Here is a 19,061-nt window from a genome sequence, read left to right as displayed (position 1 = left end):
CGACCGAATATTCGTCGTTACCAATGCAGGCCCTCGCATTTGATGTTCTACGCACACACGGTCTCTAACCAAATTACATCTAAACCTTTCCTTAAGGGCGTCTTCGAAGGCGACCCCTTCCTACTGAATTCGACATGCCTAATACATCTTTACGACGTCCTCAAAAGGGCTATGCTCGCCGAGGTGGCAAGCAAGCTTACCATGGAGGGAATCGGACTCGAACGTTCGCTGCCTCGACTACGCGCACCGAGGCCACATCCGCGGACGAGAAAGCAGAACGAACGTTACTAGCACAGCAAATTGACGAGTCAATGGGTTTTGCCAGATATGAATCAGGTCGAAGAAAAGAGGGTTGGCTTGTAAATGTTCAGCCGACAACCGTAGCGCTCGACGACGACCGAAGTCCTGGTGGCAGAGCAGCATTGGACTGCTACTTCATCGAGGAAGACGGCCAAACATTCAAAGCTACTATCGAGTATGAGCCATACTTCGTAATTGCATGCCGAAGAGGAAGGGAAAGCGAGGTCGAGGAATGGCTGAAACGTGTACCCGGCGGCGGCGTTGTACGTAGTGTCAAGCGAGTCGAGAAAGAAGATTTATCTATGCCGAACCATCTTCTCGGCTATAGAAGAACATTCCTCGAGCTACGGTTTAGAAATGTACAGGATTTAATGACTGCGAGGAGGGATATCATGCCCATAGCGGAGAAGAACAAGAAGTCGATGGGCACGGTTGATGTTTATGCAGAGGTTGCTTCGTGGGTACCCCTATTTTCGAAGTGGTGGTATGCATCAATGGCTGAGCGCTAATCTACTGAGTAGCGAACAAGCAGGATTCGACCTTTTTGATGATTCACGAGACGACGATAGACGACATAATGCTTCATTTGCGGACGCTAGCGACTACATTGTTGATATTAGAGAGTACGACGTTCCGTACCATGTAAGAGTAATGATAGATATGGGTGAGTTTATGCTCCTGGCCCCTTTTCAAGATTATACTAATAGACATTTAGACATCCGAGCAGGAAAATGGTATTTCGTGGAAGTAAAGCACGGTGTCACTACGATGACCCTTAATGAAGAACACATCGTTCAAGCAGACCCCGTAGTAATGGCTTTCGATATCGAAACGACCAAAGCCCCCCTGAAATTCCCCGACGCCGCGATAGATCAGATTATGATGATGTCGTATATGATCGACGGACAAGGTTTTCTTATAACGAACCGAGAGATGGTCTCGGAAGACATTGCTGATTTCGAATACACCCCGAAACCCGAATACCCTGGACCGTTTATGATTTTTAACGAACCCAATGAGAAGGCCGTGATAGAGCGATTCTTCTCCCATGTAAAGGAAGCACGACCGACAGTCATTGCGACTTATAACGGTGACTTTTTCGATTGGCCGTTTGTGGAGGCAAGAGCGAGTATCAATGGTATTGATATGTACCGCGAGATAGGGTGGAAGAAAGATAGCGAGGATATCTACAAGTGCACATATGGCGTCCATATGGATTGTTTAGCATGGGTCAACCGAGATTCTTACTTACCACAGGGAAGTCGAGGTTTAAAAGCAGTTACAGTTGCTAAACTAGGTTACGACCCTGACGAACTCGATCCCGAACTCATGACACCGTATGCGAACGAGAGACCCCAGACCTTGGCAGAATACTCAGTTTCTGATGCCGTTGCTACCTACTATCTCTACATGAAGTACATCCATCCCTTCATCTTCTCGTTATGTACTATTTTGCCTCTTGGAGGTGATGATGTGCTGCGAAAGGGAACGGGTACTCTATGTGAGATGTTGTTGATGGTGCAAGCATACCAGCACGAGATCATATTACCGAATAAACACATGTCGCCCAAAGAATCATTCTGGGATGGGCACTTACTAGAAGCTGAGACCTACGTTGGTGGTCACGTCGAGAGTATCGAAGCAGGCGTGTTTCGAGCGGATATTCCGGTCAATTTTGTTGTTGACCCAGGAGCTATCGATGAATTACTTGGCGACTTAGACGCGGCTCTCAAATTCGTTATTGAGATCGAGGAAAAGAAGTCACTGGATGATGTCACGAATTACGACGAAGTTAAGCAGCAAATAGCGGCGCGGTTATTGCAACTCAAGGAAACTCCGAATCGAAATGAGAGACCCCTGATTTATCACTTGGATGTCGCATCTATGTACCCGAATATTATGACGACAAATCGATTACAGCCAGATTCTATGATTCAGGAATCGGACTGCGCTGCCTGTGATTTCAACCGTCCTGGAAAGACATGCGATAGAAGATTACCCTGGGCTTGGAGAGGTGAATACCTACCTGCGAAACGAGATGAATACAATATGATTCGGCATGCACTCGAAAACGAAAAATTACCTAGCAAACGACCCGGCGGCCCGATGCGAACTTTCCAAGACCTACCTGAAGATGAGCAAGCAGGCCTAGTGAGGAAGCGATTGCAGCTATACAGTCAAAAAGTCTACCACAAAATCCGTGATCAAACGACTATTGTCCGAGAGGCCATTATCTGCCAACGAGAGAATCCTTTTTACATTGACACTGTAAGAGATTTTCGAGATCGGCGATATGATTATAAAGGAAAGGCAAAAGTTTGGAAGGGCAAGACCGAGTCCCTAAAATCCTCTGGAGCTTCAGGCACAGAAGTTGACGCTGCGAAGAAAATGATCGTTCTTTACGATTCCCTTCAACTTGCGCATAAGGTCATTCTGAATTCCTTCTACGGATATGTCATGCGAAAAGGATCGAGATGGTATTCTATGGAAATGGCTGGTGTAACGTGTTTGACTGGTGCGACAATCATTCAATTGGCGAGATCGCTGGTTGAGCGACTTGGTCGACCTCTAGAACTGGATACTGATGGTATCTGGTGTATGTTACCTGCAACGTTCCCCGAGAACTTCGCTTTCAAGATGAAGAACGGAAAGAAATGCGCTATTTCGTACCCTTGTGTGATGTTGAATCATCTTGTCCACGCCAAATTCACAAATCACCAATACCAGACATTAGTCGACCAGAAAACATTTAAATACGAAACGCATAGCGACAATTCCATCTTCTTCGAGGTCGATGGCCCCTACAAGGCTATGGTCTTACCTACTTCGAAAGAAGAAGACAAGAACTTGAAGAAGCGATATGCTGTCTTTAACGACGATGGCAGTCTTGCTGAACTCAAGGGATTCGAAGTCAAGCGAAGAGGTGAATTGAAGCTTATCAAGATCTTCCAACAGCAAATTTTCAAATTCTTCTTGGAGGGGACCACTTTAACCGAGTGCTATGCCGCAGTAGCGAAGGTTGCGAATAGGTGGCTGGATGTCCTGACTAGCAAGGGTTCAACGCTCGCTGATGAGGAACTCATTGATCTTATTTGCGAAAACAGAAGTATGTCTAAGACTCTTGAGGAGTACGGTAGTCAGAAGTCTACTTCCATTACGACAGCAAAGCGTCTAGCGGAGTTCTTGGGTGAGCAGATGGTTAAAGATAAAGGTCTCAACTGCAAGTACATTATCTGCGCCAAACCCCGAGGCGCCCCTGTCACTGCGCGCGCTGTACCAGTTGCCATCTTCTCAGCCGCGCCGGAAATCAAGCGGACATATTTAACAAAATGGCTAAAGGAGGAACCATCTGACACTGACCCCAGGGCGTTGCTAGACTGGGACTACTATCTTGAACGTCTTGGTTCAGTCATTCAGAAGCTAATCACCATCCCGGCTGCGCTGCAGAAAGTCCGCAATCCAGTCCCACGAGTGCCTCACCCGGATTGGCTCCAACGACGAATCAATATCAAGGATGATAAGATGAAGCAGAAGAAGTTGACCGATCTCTTCACGAATACTAAGGGGCCCCTGGAAGATATAACGAATCTTACAGGCCCGAGGCTAGATGATCTCGAAGATTTCGGTGCGAAGTTACTTAAGCCAAAGAGTACGACTGCAGCCATTACCGCTTCGCAGCAAATGACGACACCAACGAAGCGCAAATCACCTGAACCAGAAAAGGAGAGCCTTGATCCCTTCGCCGCACTACCAAAGGAGATGCCAAACCCATCAGAAGATTATCCTGCCTTCCTAGAATACCAAAAGAAGAAGTGGAAGATCCAAAAGCAGGCACGAATCCGTCGTCGCCATCTGTTCGGTGATCGTCGTGGAAACATGAATGGCAATATCCAGAACACATTCCGTCAGCAGGCGGCAGTTACCTTCAAGAATACTTGGCAATTGCTTCAGCTTCGAGCGACAGATAACCCTGGTGTAGTGACGGCATTTGTCTTGATTGATGCAAAGGTTCATTCACTTAAGGTCAAAGTCCCGCGACAAGTTTTCCTAAATCTCAAGGGCAAAGACTTACCCGATATTGAAGTCGAAGACTGCGAAGTGGAGCAGGTCTATCATACCTTGCCCAATGGACATCCTTCCACACACTTGTTCAAGATCACTGTGCCTGAGGACGTTTATTTCGCTCAAGCTGAGAAGTTCTCGCTGCTATTCAATCACCCTAGCGTCGAAGGCGTATATGAAAAGCAAGTGCCGTTGAATATGCGAGCAATGCTTCAGCTTGGAAACTTGTGCATCATTGACGAGAGCCAACCTGGTGTACTAGGAAAGGGTCTAGAGCAAGGTTTCGACCTCAACGGTTTAATCAAGCCAATGAAGCCCAAGACATACTTGGATTCCAATCCACTTGCATATCTCTACATATCACATATCACTGCAGGCGAGAGGCAGATCTTTGGTCTATTTTCCTCGACAAGCGATCAGGCCAATATTGTTATTCTCCAAAAGAACAAAGATTCTGGCCAGGACTTGCCTAACGTTACCAAGATTTATACCGAAATGTTTACGAGGCGACGACAAGAAGCAGAAGGTACCAATTGGCAAGACTGCTTCTTATACCAAGAAAAGCTGAACTTCAAGGTTACACAAGTGACAACTCGGAGAAGAGCCCACCTCGAAATTGGAGACCTCGTTAAAAAGATAAAAAAGGACGAGCTGAAACCACTTATGCTTGTAATCCAGTCATCACAACAAAACTTGCTTGTGCATGATGTGCCTATCCTTGCCGAATTCCCCATTCTCCCACTACGCTATGACCAAGCCGATAGCTCACTTCCACCTCTCGGCTGGCAATCTGTTGTCGCAAAACGCCTCGTTTCGCATTATCTTAATCTTGGTTCGTGGATTTTGCATCTTACAGCACTGGCAAGATATGGCGATATACCACTTTGCAATTTGGAACGGGACGACCCTAGATTCCTTATTGATGTCGCATATGCACGCCGTTTACAACTGAATAATGTTGTTTTATGGTGGTCACCAGGGCCAAGGCCAGATCATGCTGGTTATGAACAAGATGATGTGACTGGTCCTCTTGATAACGTATCAATGCCATCAATCAATACTCCCGGCACGTATGCATCGGTTTGCATCGACCTAGAAGTTCGCAACCTCGCCATCAACACCATTCTCACGTCTTCTCTTATCAATGAACTTGAAGGCGCAGATTCCATTTCTTTCAATCCCGCCGCAGACCCTGCACCGTCGGATGGTACTGAAGTCCTTCATTCAGAGAATGCATTCGCCAACGCAGGTGTCTTGGTACTGCGCGAAATGGTTAAGTCTTGGTGGGCGGAAGCATGCAAAGGCAGTCCTATGGCCGACATTCTAGTCCAACACTTGGTGCGATGGGTCGAATCTCCCGATTCATTCATGTACGACCGAGCGCTTCATTACTATGTGCAGATGATGAGTCGCAAAGCTTTACTCCAGCTCATGGCAGACTTCCGACGTGTTGGTTCCCAAGTCATTTTCGCGAACTCGAATCGACTGCTCCTACAAACTACAAAATCCGAAGTAGGCAACGCGTATGCATACAGCCAGTACATCCTCAAGAGTATCAAGAGCAAGCCGCTATTCCACTTCATTGACCTTGATATTAAGGAGTACTGGGATTACCTTGTATGGTATGATGAATTCAATTACGGTGGCAAGGCATGCCAGGAAGTCGTCGAAGCCGAACAACAAAGCCTTCAGACTATCATGAATTGGCAGATGAAGACTTTCCTACCCCTTCGACTACATGATACATTCCAACATTGGGTCGTTGAGTTTATTCAACTCATGCACAGCCTCAAGCGCCCCCTATCCGTGAACGGGGCTCCCGATGCAACGCCGCGTCTTACTCAATTGCCCTTAAGGAACGGTTCCCAAGGCGAAGACAACGATTTACAAGTTATCATTGGCAAGGCCTTCGAAAAGCGACTCAAGAAAGAAATCCGATCTCTCGTGTCAACCCAAGCTCGTGAATTACTGCACCCAGAACTTGCATCCGACTGGTCATTCCCTGTTCTACCAGGTAGCCACATTAAGAACATGCACAATCGCAACGCTGTACTAGAGCTCGTCAAGTCACTCATGCAAGTCTTATGCCTCGACAAGAACATCACGATGGAAGCGCGTCTACTCCGAAAAGAGTTACTAGCATTATTCGAAGTGCGCGAATTCAGTAAAGAAGGTGCATTCATGAACCCAAGTGAAAGCCTCAAACTACCGCAGTGGAGCTGTCCCGAGTGCACGCTCGCGCGCGACTGGGATTTGTGTCGTGATGAAGCCCTACTACCGGATCTAGACGTAGGAGGCGAGGCAGAGATACGTCGTGCGGCTGCGGCTAAGGTATGGCGGTGTCCGTTCTGCGAGGTGGAACTTGAGAGGTTGCGCATTGAGGAGCGCCTACTGGCTGATGTAGAGGCTATGGTTACCGAGTGGGTTACCCAGGATCTCAAGTGTGAGCGATGCGGCAGCGTTCGTTTGAATGATCTCATGGAGCACTGCACCTGCAGTGGTCCGTGGACTGAGAGTGTTCGTAGGGATGAGGTGATTAGGAAGTTAGGCGTATACCAGGGCGTTGCGAAGTGGTATGGTCTCAGGATGCTGGAGAGTCTCGTCGCGGAGGTGCTTGGGGGTTTGTGATGGGCATGTTTATAGTGACAGGAGAAGGATTGGTTATAATAGCTTATGAAGAGCATTTCACGGCGTTGGCATGGAGCTTAAGGTTAAGGGGCATCATACATAACATTTTAATGGCGATTCTTATTGATTGTTGCACGATGACTATATGACTACGACCCCCTATTTTTACCCCTTATACTCTTGAATAGAGATGTAATTCATGAATGTAAATAGACCACCCGCCTATTTAACCCCTCTTAAATTCTATTCAAATGAAACTATCATGATGATCCTAGGCTAAGTCCGAAGTGGACGCCCGGGGTTTATATCCTGGTTATAGCATGCTGCCAAGGCTTATAGAACATTTCCAGGGTTTGGAAGGAAGATCAAATCGGATTCGGATCGTGTTCGTGTTCGCTATTCAGACCCTGCTGAATAATAAGATAATTTGGAGCGCTAGAATAGGTGTAGTCAAAAATACCTAAAGATTTGGGTGATGTTGAATTTGTAGTTGCCATAGTTTCATAACATATATGTTCTTTCAATCGGCGCGTAATAGGAATTCAATCATGGTATCCGTGCCTAGAACAGATCCAACGCGTTGGCGTCTTTTAAGCAAGGATGGAGATCATCGCTGGGTTTACCTCAGTGAGGACGAAAGTGTTAAGCAAGAACAGAGTACGGCGGAGCGGTATCTTTTGGGATTACCTTTGACGGATCAAAATGGCCACCATCCGAAAAGCAAGATATCATCATTCGACGACACAGCACGGCGAGGTTTCGAATTCTATAAGCGCCTTCAACTTCCCGAGGGTCATTGGGCTTGCGAATATGGCGGGCCAAGTTTCCTGCTCCCGGGCTTGATTTTCGCGATGTATATCTCGGAGACCCCGATTCCGGAGGAGTGGAGGATTGAGATGACGCGGTATCTCGCGCATCATGTTAATGAAGACGGGGGCTGGGGATTGCATCTTGAGGGCAAGTCGACGGTGTTTGCGACGGGTTTGTATTATGTTATGTTGAGGATTTTGGGGTTGGATAAGGATCACCCGCTGGCTAGGAAGGCTAGGGGGTGTCTCCTATCTCTTGGTACGTTACTTGGATCCGGGAACGAAATGCATTGTTTCATATGCTAATGATGAATCGCGGATTAGGGGGAGCTATAGGGATACCTCAATGAGGAAAAATATGGCTGGCCTGTTTGAATTTGTTTGACTGGAGTGGTGTCAACTGCATTCCCGCCGATCTATGGCTCTTGCCTAGCTGGCTCCCTTTCCACCCGTCTCGCTGGTGGGTGCAATGTCGTGTGGTCTATCTCCCGACTTCGTACTTATGGTCAAATCGATGTACGATGCCTCTCACACCCCTCCTCGCCGAGATCCGAGAAGAGATCTATACGGAATCGTACGCGTCCATCAATTTTTTGGACTACCGTAACTTTACCGCTCCTACTGACGCTATACGGAAGATCTCACCCGTACTCCTATTTTTCTTCACCCTCATTTCATTTTGGTGTAACTACCTTCGCCCGCAATGGCTCTTCCGCATGGCGAATAGGAGAGTATCAGAGCTGATGAGACGGGAAGAGCGCAATACTAATTATAACTGCCTCGCGCCCGTAAACAAGGCCTTTCACATGACTGCCACGGTATTTGAGGATGGTCTCTCGTCCGAACGACTACGACACCATCGCGAACACGTCGAGACATACTTGTGGCTTGGACCAGATGGTATGACCTGCAATGGCACCAACGGGGTCCAAGTATGGGATACAGCGTTTACCGTGCAAGCCGTCGTGGAATCCGGGCTCGTCGAAAACCGAGATTTCCGATCCAATCTCGAGAAAGCTCACCATTTTCTCGACATGTCTCAATTACGGGATAACCTAGACGATCCATTCCGCCAGCCACGAAAAGGGGGTTGGCCTTTTAGCACCAAGAGTAACGGTTATATCGTATCAGACTGCGCAGCCGAAAGCTTGAAAGCTGTATTGTTACTCCAAAATGCATCGTCATTCCCAAAGCATATCGAGGACTTGCGATTGAAAGACTGTGTGGACACTCTTCTGCTAATGCAAAATCCTGACGGTGGTTTTGCAAGTTATGAGAAGACACGGGGTGGGGATTATCTCGAATTACTTAACCCGGCAGAAGTCTTCGATCAGATTATGGTGGAACACTCGTATCCGGAGTGTACCACGGCGGTCTTAACGGCTCTGTCTTTATTTAGCAGATATTATCCGGATTACCGACGGCGCGAGATCGACAGGACTATCAATGGCGCTGCGAAATTTGTTCGCAGCGCCCAGCGAGCGGACGGAAGTTGGTATGGCGCGTGGGCTATTTGCTTCACGTATGCTACATTCTTCGCCGTGCAGAGCTTAGAGGGTGTCGGTGAGCAGTATCATAATAGCGACGCCGTCCGACGGGCCTGTGACTTTCTTATAAGCAAGCAGGTGGATGATGGGGGCTGGGGAGAGCACTATCTATCGTGTCTTGAGAGACGGTATATCCAACATGAAAAGAGCCAGGTGGTTAATACGGCGTGGGCGGTTTTAGCACTGATGCATGCTGGCTATCCCGATCCGACGCCGATTCAAAGAGGTCTTCAGGTAAATATTGACTCAGATATAGAATGACTCGTTGTGTATTGCTAATATTCATGATAGTTGATTTGCGACCGGCAGCAACCGAACGGCGAGTGGTTACAGGAGGGTGTCGAGGGCGTCTTCAATCAGACATGGTAAGCAAACCTCCATCATGGAAAATCGCAAAGAGATGCATACTAAGTTTGGCCGCCAGCATGATCGGATATCCGAATTATAAGTTTTATTTCCCTATCATGGCTCTTGGGGCGTACTCGCGGATGTATCTTCCCAAGGTCAGATCCGTTTAGGCCGACGCCCGTGGACCATTGTTAAAGATTGAGCAGCACCTAAGTACAGGGCGTAGAGTGCTATAACTAAAGAATGCTATTCACTGAAACCTAGCGCGTTAGGTACCTGCTGTGATCGAATTTACTGATCAAATCAGTGTCAGGATTGCGCATAATCCTCCACTATAATCGTGGGGGCCAGGGAGGGGAAACTTGAATTTAGCGTACCCCCGCCTCTAGCGACCGGAGAATATGCGGGTTAGTCTCTTGAAGATCCGCTATATTTACAAGGAGTGGGCGCTAACTTCCGGTAAAGCTCTAGTGGGATTTAGCGCTCCGTGCTTTGGTACACCAGTATTTACAGGGAGGTAAGCACTAAAACCTCCCCGCATGTTGTACCGACTTTAGCGTCACGCACCCTGTATTTATAGTATTTATCTGGATAGGTGAAGGCTATCAAAATGATGCATCTTAGTAAGACTTCAACGAGCCTCCTGTCATTGCTTGACGTCGTGGGAGTCCTAGAATATTCAACTTCCGAGATATATCGATCGAATGATCTGCTTTTGTCGCTTCCTGCTGGATTCAAAGGAGTGATTTCTCAATGCTTATAACGGAGTGGTCGAGAACAGTCGCTTCAAATCATGCCACGCACCCCTTACACCAGGTTGTAGCTGCATAAAACTTCAATATAGGGCGTGTTGGTAGCATTGAGCCAATACATATACTTAGGTAATGTAAATATGATCGATATCATTTCTGCTTGGGCAATGAGGCTTAATTGATATGCAGATCAGCTTCCAACGACCAGACCTCATTGCTTATCCCTTGCGGATGCACTTAGACATTCTTGAATCACTTTATAGCCTACCTACCGCTCTCGCAAGATGACCCCTCTTTAGGGACTAAACAACTTCCAACAGAAGGATAATCCCTAGAGAACATGCTCAACAGGCTATCACAAGCAAGGAGGAAACATCTAAGCGTGTGATGCTAGGTGATAGCAAGGACAAAGGTGGTCTCCATAGGACATTGTAGATGAGTAATCTACCACTCATGCGCGTTACCAGTATCTAACTCAAACCGTTTCAGATTGGAAAACCAAGCTGTATAAGTTGAGGTCAAACACAAACGGATAGTCCTGTTGGTACCTAGGTGCTCAGGGGTCTGGGCGAGGTTAACCAACCAACACAACCATCACTAACTTGATAGTGGAAATAAGACCCACCGCCCCAACTTGGAATAAATTTCCGTACCAGTCATGTTTTTTCGGCCGAGATTATTGAGTTCCATCCCTTTTATAAAAGCCTACGTAGTACTAGTACCTTGCCTAGGTAGGTAGGTGAGATAACTTAGGCAATTATCACTCACCTATCATATTTGCGGGCTTCTTTATATCTTCGAGGTGCCGGGGTACTATAGTAGCAGCAAGGCAGCAGGAAAAGAAGCGGTAACAGAGTGGGATTGTTCTTTGGCGTTCGGTGTAGTACGCGCCTCCATATACTCCACACATACGTGTAGAACCACCTAAGTATCCATCTTTCGAGTGGGATTATCTGACCACCGATAGCAATTTTTCCATCACGGCAGTTACCCTATTCTGACCAACCAGGATCCTTTCGCTAAAGTCATTGATCGGGAAGTATTGTTCTGTGGCTTTGCGCATTAGCTATATGGTTGGGATCGCAAGTACTTGAAGAAAGCCGGCGGAGAGGGATTTGCAGTGTAAGTGATATATCGCAATAGCATGTGATAACAAGGGTGAAGAATGAATCCGCTCTAAATAGGATACCTGCTACCTGCTAGGTTAATTAAGCTGTGAAAAGTGATTTATACGTAACATTTCCGAAAATATCGATATCATATGCTATGTGGAAAATAGCTACGTAATCGCTGCTGCGCCGTATGATCACGGTGGGTCATATCCGTATTTCGCTTTGACATAGGTAGTTTCTCTTGTAATCTTCAAGGGTGCAAGCAATGATATTGAATTGCCGGTGATTCCTAAAGCCACCTACGATTCTGAGGCGGTAAAGTCCCTTGCAATAGCTGCAGCGAGACTAGAGTCTACGTAGAGAAGCCTACATATGTTAGATGCCAAAAACAAGGAATACCTTGCAAGACACGGGCTTTTTCGTCGGAGTCGTAGACTTGCACCATAGGCTAGGATCTCACGCGAAGCGCCGATTCTAACGCCACAACGCAGCCGGTTGGACGCCAAGCTAGTGCCGATCAACGGGACGGAGAAACATAAAGATATCGGGGGGAGCAATGACCGAAATTGAGCATTACGGCCCCGGGGCAACTCCAAGATATCAATGCGTCGGATGTTTTAACTCGAAACACTTTGATGCCTATGCACCTAGAAGCCCCTTACGCCACCATAGCTCATAGGCGTCCAGTCGCATGCGATTGCGCCCTAGACGATGAAATAAATATTAGTATGAATAACTTCAGCCTGCGTTTGGATCGTTCAGAATTTTGGAGCGACTTTAAGCCTACCGCACGATATTCGGAGCCTGGGCGTAGAGAAGCCCCAGGGACTTCGCCAGAGTATATCGGAGCTTGAAAAGGCTAGGACTCAGATATTTACGACCACACTAGTTATAAAGAATCTGCGTATGTAGATAGCTCTATCTAGAATACTTATAGTCATATATATATACGGTAGAGTACCCAGTAACCCCTACACAATAAAGCCGAAGTTGGACATCGTCATACGAACGCCAGGGGAAACGGTTCATAGTTTTAGACGGTATGTTCGAAACGTATAAAACGTCACTAAACGGTAGAAAACGTTTCTATAAATCCCCCGTCTAGGAGCCCACGTAAGGTTACAATCTACATTCCACGATAGGTTATATCATATGTTAATCGACATGAGTACCGAATTTGGTAGGCTATTCTCAGCCCTACCATAGACTTCTTATATTCGGGACCGGAACGTGAATAGGCGTTAGGTAACACAGTAGAGTGGTTGTGTATCGATACGCAAGGACCTACCTCCCAGGGTTATACCCTTAATAAGAAAGATTCGCATAGGCTTTTCTACCTGCCTAACCCATATATAGGAACCGTCGAACTCACCGCTGATCTAGTTGGGGGATCGGGATCTCTACTGGGTATATATACCACCTCTCTCGGAGCTCTGACGTGATACCTGCGTTAGCGCTTAATGCACTAAATTGAAAATACTACAATCACTTGGATTCATATATTAGGTATGATCTGAGATGAACGCTTTAGGATCCTCTTACCTGGGTTAGCGAGTGGGTACTCATAGGTACCTACCTACCTACCTAGGTAGGTAGTCAACCGTGTGATCTCCTCGGGATAAGTTTACTTACCAAGGTAAATAAATGAGTTACTTGATCCTTAAACATTCTTTAAGTTGCTTAAATGATCAAGCAATATTTATATAATTAGCAGTACCAAGAAACGGCCAATATATCTCCGTAGAGATCCCCTTTGATCAGGATCAGGGATGCCAAAAACCTATGACTATATTCTTAAATCAATTGGTCTTGGTACGCCTTGGATCTGGAACTACCTGATAGTTTATCGGCGTAATTAATATAATCGGGGCCCATTTCCACTATCTCCCATCAAAGACTGCAAAGAAGTAGCCGCTACTACCAACCTTGCATTTTTTCCATACCCAGGTAGGTATACTGAAAAATATATTAGGTATCTAGTAGCGTAATACAGGTATCAATTCTTACTAATAACTATCTCAAGTTACATCAGGAATTGCGGCGTTACGCAGGAGACCCCGGCAAATATGTACATGTACCGGAATGTAACTCTTAGCCCATGCACATTCGCTGGGGCTTGAAGATACATTACTTGGCAACGGTCATATTTCTCTGTACCTCCATCACATCTGCCTTTGGAACAAGTCCTTAATACTAGAACTCGATTTAGATGGGATAAATCAGCCAGCCACTAAGATCTAGAGAATCTCATGGTTGGGACGGGAAATGGGTTGTTGGCTGCAGAGACGGCCGGGTCCCGCGACTCTTACCCAGGTACGCCACACGCCGTCCGGACTCACTGCCGGCGTTGGTGCATCGTGTTATAAACTATTTCATATGCCTTGACTCGGTGTTTAAGCCATAATAAGTTAGTTTAGGGGTAACCGTCATGAAGTCTCGGCTACCTACATATGTTTGTACTCACAGGTAGCTGGTAGGTAGCTACTTTGGTACGTACTATGCTGATCACGTGATACCCATGGGAATCATCGTCTTGAAGATCCAGTGGGATCGCGCTTACCTCAGCTACAACGAAACAAGAAATTTACGCGATAATGGCTATCATCGTTAAGTAGCATTTCTTATATACCTAGGTAGGTACTTATGGAGATACTTAATTCTTACGGCATTCCCGACACGGTAGAAACCCCAACCACGGCATAAGTTTCTGCGCGACAAAGATCTACCCACTTATCGAGTCCGTTCCTTTCAAAGATACCATACCCCCCCAAAATACTATGAATTCCTAAACTCCGTGGGAGAGCTTGAGGTCCGGCGGCTTGGAAGTAAACCTTCGCATCGTAGTCCGGTTAGGTCTATATATTCCCCTTAAAATAACCTCACTTATACATTGTTATGTCAAACTCGCCCAAATTTATATGTTTTTAAATTGGAACTATTAGGTACCTACCTATGCGACTTTAACTAGGTACCTAGTACTTGAATGGAGATCCTCCATTTAGCGCCTATGAACCCAGTAAAAGTGTTATTTTAAGTATATTACCCCGGTAATTGTCAGTCATTGGTCGGTCTCGGCCACTCCGCAAGATATATTCTTGCTCGATCAACGGACATACGTATGTAATCCTTTAACGATCACACTAGAACAGAGTCCACTTTGACGTGAGTCCCCAAACCATCATTATATAATCTCCTAGTTAGCTGTTCTGTAGCGCTATAAGGTCAGGCACTAATGGTTTTATAGAGCTTCCGCTACTGTACTCTCCGCAATGGAGGGAAAGACGCAGACCCGCTCTATGGGGGCCATGGAGTCATATTTTAATATGGCTACACAAATGGGCGCTCCCTCTAACCATAGCAAGCTGCTGGTTATACTTGACCTCCGCGTCCGATTCCCGCCTTCCATCGTTAATGTGGAGCGATACATTTCGAGGGCTTGGTTAGCTGTCGGGCGACAGTATCCAAGTTTGGCTGCGGTAGCCATCCCGCCAGACCCAGCTAAACCCGGAGACAAATCAAAGGTCACAGTCGGCGAGTTTGACGAGGAATCTTGGTCGCAAACCTTCTTCGTGCGCGACGAGTGCTCAAACGTTGACGCACTCTTCTCAAACTACAAACCAGCAAGCACTTCTACGTGCTATTGGCTTCCAACCCCAGAGCAGATCATCATTGCGTCACAACATTGGCTGCTTGACGGGACCGGTCTACTTACACTTGGCAGTAGACTTATGTCTGTTTTGGCAAGGGTCGTTCATCTCGGACTCGACGTTCCACTCGAAGAATACTTCGTGGAACAGCCCCTCAACCCTCCTATTGGAAGAAACCTTGAAGACATAATTCGAAAGCGATTGCAAGATGCACGCGATGATACTGGTGCATTGATCCCGCCGGTGAGCCCGTTCCTTTTACGCAAAGGGGCTGATTATTTCGTGGATGAATTCGCCAAAGGCTTGCCTAGTATCGGTCTTCCTGTTACCCCAGGCGCTGAGACTGCGGCCCCGAGCTCGTGTTCTCGCGTCGCGATCCGCCTAGATACTTCGAGTTCGAAAAGACTGGCCGACGCTTGCCGCTCTATAGAAACATCTGTTACGAGTGCCGTGCATGCTGCTATTATCCGTGTGGCTGCAAGATACCCTCAACATCCTATGGCTAAATCCTACGCCATATTTGCTCCAATTGATCTTCGAGGGACCCTGGGAGAGGCTGGAGTCCAAGAAGCCTTAACACCCATGGGTGTATTGCTTTCTGGACTTCCTATATGTGTCGATGGAGTGACAGACCACCATCTTCGAGGCGAACGAATCCCTGGGAAGGATTTTAAGACCATAGTACGCGAACTGACTGTTAGCTACTCCAGGGATCTCGATAAGGTCTGGGACCCGAATGACGGTAGCGGTAGAACGATAAGCTTCTTTCAGCTCACTGAAGTGGGAATCCAGCGTCTCATGGAATTAATTTCCACGCCGCCGCCTCCAGGGTTCCCACTTACCACAACTCCTGAGTTAAGTAGTCTCGGGAAAGTCGAGAACTACTTCCAGCATGAATACACATATCCAGGCCGCCCTGCCTCGAGCGTAGAAGTGGTTGACTTTTGGGTGGGGGTGAACCTCACGAACCCGATTTTACAATTTCATCTTTGGACTTGGAAGGATGAGATTACCCTTTCCGTTACTTGGAACCAAACCTACTACGAGAAGCGTTTTGTATATTCATTCTTTGATGAAATGATGGAAGAGCTTTGCGTCGGATTGGAGGTGGACGATATGGTATATGAGATGATTCCAAGCTGGGCGCCTTTGAGGAATAAGAAGTATAAGAAGGGGTTTGGTACATGCAGGTCTAAGTCACTGCTGTAGAAGTTATTTTTGGCAAAGCGCACGAGTACGTGTACTAGCGGACCGCCGCCATATTCTTCCTGGCAACACAACTTAGAAGAAACTTAGATACGAATTACGAATAATCAGTTATTATAACCCAACCCAAGGCACGCGGCATCTTCGGGACTATATCTAGTCAGAATCACTAACGCTCCTTTCACATCCTCTATCTAGCAGTGACTATATCTCGGCTCCTTAACGTTGATCGCAGAAGCCTCAGAGCCGCTGAATCCGCAAGTTTTTCGCAAGGGATTGGCTAGATGGAACTCCTCATACACGAAATTGATGCCCATTTAGCGCTGCCCTCTACTTTGCGTTGCCGAACGTGTCCTATACACTTGGCAAATAGGTTATTTTTATTTTGGATGTTTTGTGAGTAGGCGGTTGCATCCATAAACCGCCAGATGCAAATAGTTGTAGACGAATAATCGTTAAACCCGAATGATTGCGTAGTATAGACACAGGGGCATAAGGCTTCGACGTACCTACAATCGGGTAGACGGCAAGTCCATGCCGGTGAAACATATCAAACGGCTGTCTTCCACATTAAGGACGGCTTTAGAAGCCATGGTTTTCAATTTTAGGGAGGTTAAGAGGTTGCTGGCTGGTAAAGCTTACCAAGTAAGAATTTCATAGGCCGAGATGACTCTAAGGGCGTGGTAAGCTGACCAGTCTGTGAATTGAGCACTGTTATAGCGCTAAAAAGGAAATGTTGTGTCCAAATACAGAATAGGACGCCGAAGCTAGACTTCCGGATAGCCCCACCTCGGCCCGCAACGGGGTTAGGTGCCGGCCCTTTTGCTTTGCACTAGCGTAGGGGCAGCAACGGCAAAAGCAGGTCGTTAAGTCTTCCTATTCTGGGAGAGAGGTACGAGCTAATAACCAGCTTTAACAGAAATAAACTCGAGTAAAATTCTACCGGCTTCAAGTACCAGATCCTTATAGATATCACCTTCGAGAAGTGGGAATAAATACTCTACTCTAAAGAGAGTTCATAATTTCTCGCAAATCGTGTTGGTAATACACGTAGAACGGAGGGAAGGGGGGCGATGTGACGTTGTTGGTGCTTGAAATTGCATATGTAGTTCCTCACGTAAGACTCCTTAATTGTTGAGTTTTCATCAAATAGGACAATATTTAACTGATCGTCAGCGTCCAACGCGGTCAAACAAGATGAGTTAATAAGGCTCTGTCCGTCCCATTAGATCAAGTAGTCTGTCTGCATGTATCCTTACTCATATTACAAAGGAAAAAGTCTATCCATTACTATTGTCGCATTTTGAAACTGTCCGTCCCCCAAAAAGCCCCCATGATCCGTCAGCTCGCTTAGTATCATGGGTTAAGATTTGCGAATAAAAACCCCTATTTCTTCCGCAACCTTCCCAGCACTTTCCTCGAACCCAACAATATCGGCGACGTAAAGAGTATCATGACAGGCAGCCTTCTCAATGTGTAATTGAATTATATTGCCTTCCACATCGCTCATTTCATTCGCCCAACGTTTGTTGGCTTCGAAGAAGATCTCTACCGAACCGGTGTTGACAAAAATAGGCACTTTAGTCTTGAATGGGTTTCCTAATGGTGTAACATAGGGGTGTGACGCAGCGTTGGACAAGTGTCCGACATAGGAACGTGCCCCCCACCTCAGGAAAGACGTAGGGAGATAGTCCGAACTTCGACTTGGGTGTCGCGAAATGTCATAGTCGAGGGGTGCTACCCATGGTGATACCACAGCTAGACATCTAGGTATCGGGATACTCAAAGTTTCTCCGAACTCTTCAATATATCGTAGCAGAGCTATCGCGAGATTAGCACCGGCGCTATCACCAGCGATGGTAATATGATGCGCTGGAATCTTGAGGACGTTCAGGACGAATAGGTAACTTGTTAAACCATCTTGGATTGCGGCCGGAAAGGGATTGAGTCCGGAGTAACCGGCAAGGCGATATTGAATAGATAGGACAGCATCCACGCCACCTCGTTCGACTAAGGTTTTCCCAAGAAACCCACATTCTCCGGTCCTACCATCCCCTATAGCGAAAGCACCGCCGTGAAAATAAAGAATGACATGTTTTGAAGTCAAGTCTCCACCTGGTGCTTGAGGAAACCATGTGCCGCCTATCGTGGTAGGCTTAACATCTGATACTAGTGGGCCTCTGTAAAAGTCTGATTCAGACGGCGCAATGACTTGAAATCGGTCTCCTTCTTTCTTTCCTTTAAGTGAAAGGGTTTGGGTGACGCCGACTTTAGATCTTACGTCTAGTACCGCATATACGATCGGCATCATGAGAGTCTGCTTTGGGGTCCAATCGGAACATGGTTTAAGGGGCTGGACTAAAGCTGCAATAATCCAAAATGGTAAGCGAACGACGACAGTTCCGATGTATGCTAAACGGAATAAAAACTTGAACGGCTCATATGCTATGAGTGGATGTGCGTGCTGGTTCGCCATACTTTCGTGAAGTCGTCCAAGTCTATAGGATTTGCCTGTATCGCTTCGGAGTCTTAACGATTTGGGATTAGTGCGCGAAATATTGTATGAACCCCATCTTATACAAATCTAAAATCGGGGGGATGGGAAATATTTTCTACTCGATTTGCAAAAGTTCCGTTGGCTGCGTTACAG

At 46.7% G+C, this 19,061-nt stretch overlaps 4 protein-coding genes across 4 annotated transcripts; 3 read left to right on the top strand and 1 right to left on the bottom strand.

The window, feature by feature from the left end:
- Positions 1-134: 134 nt before the first annotated feature.
- On the top strand, positions 135-7,219 carry F4822DRAFT_445454 (DUF1744-domain-containing protein; the record flags this gene model as incomplete). Its single annotated transcript, XM_051463383.1, has 3 exons — positions 135-757; positions 822-964; positions 1,016-7,219. 3 exons carry the CDS (start codon positions 135-137, stop codon positions 6,988-6,990), a joined length of 6,741 nt encoding a protein of 2,246 aa, XP_051311279.1. The 3' UTR covers positions 6,991-7,219.
- Positions 7,220-7,929: 710 nt separating this feature from the next.
- Positions 7,930-9,875, top strand: F4822DRAFT_413165 (terpenoid cyclases/protein prenyltransferase alpha-alpha toroid; the record flags this gene model as incomplete). Its single annotated transcript, XM_051459031.1, has 2 exons — positions 7,930-9,696; positions 9,755-9,875. A coding segment is annotated over exon 1 (1,282 nt), but the record flags the coding sequence as incomplete, so codon positions are not given.
- Positions 9,876-14,588: 4,713 nt separating this feature from the next.
- On the top strand, positions 14,589-16,539 carry F4822DRAFT_345881 (uncharacterized protein). Its single transcript, XM_051455876.1, has 2 exons — positions 14,589-14,720; positions 14,803-16,539. The coding sequence occupies exon 2, from the start codon at positions 14,828-14,830 to the stop codon at positions 16,412-16,414; it is 1,587 nt and encodes a 528-aa protein (XP_051311277.1). The 5' UTR covers positions 14,589-14,720; positions 14,803-14,827; the 3' UTR covers positions 16,415-16,539.
- A 1,235-nt stretch (positions 16,540-17,774) lies between these two features.
- Positions 17,775-18,887, bottom strand: F4822DRAFT_445453 (alpha/beta hydrolase fold-3 domain-containing protein; the record flags this gene model as incomplete). Its single annotated transcript, XM_051463382.1, has 1 exon — positions 17,775-18,887. One exon carries the CDS (start codon positions 18,885-18,887, stop codon positions 17,775-17,777), a length of 1,113 nt encoding a protein of 370 aa, XP_051311276.1.
- Between the last annotated feature and the right edge of the window lie 174 nt (positions 18,888-19,061).

Source organism: Hypoxylon trugodes, assembly GCF_022578975.1.
Source record: "Hypoxylon trugodes strain CBS 135444 unplaced genomic scaffold F4822scaffold_8, whole genome shotgun sequence".
Classification (NCBI taxonomy): Eukaryota; Fungi; Ascomycota; class Sordariomycetes; order Xylariales; family Hypoxylaceae; genus Hypoxylon; species Hypoxylon trugodes.
Note: the sequence above shows the minus strand (reverse complement) of the source record. Positions and strands in the feature narration are given on the sequence as shown.

What these genes read in the sequence shown, in the direction of transcription:
- F4822DRAFT_345881 (XM_051455876.1), top strand. Translation starts at nt 14,828, where the DNA reads ATGGAGGGAAAGACGCAGACCCGCTCTATGGGGGCCATGGAGTCATAT.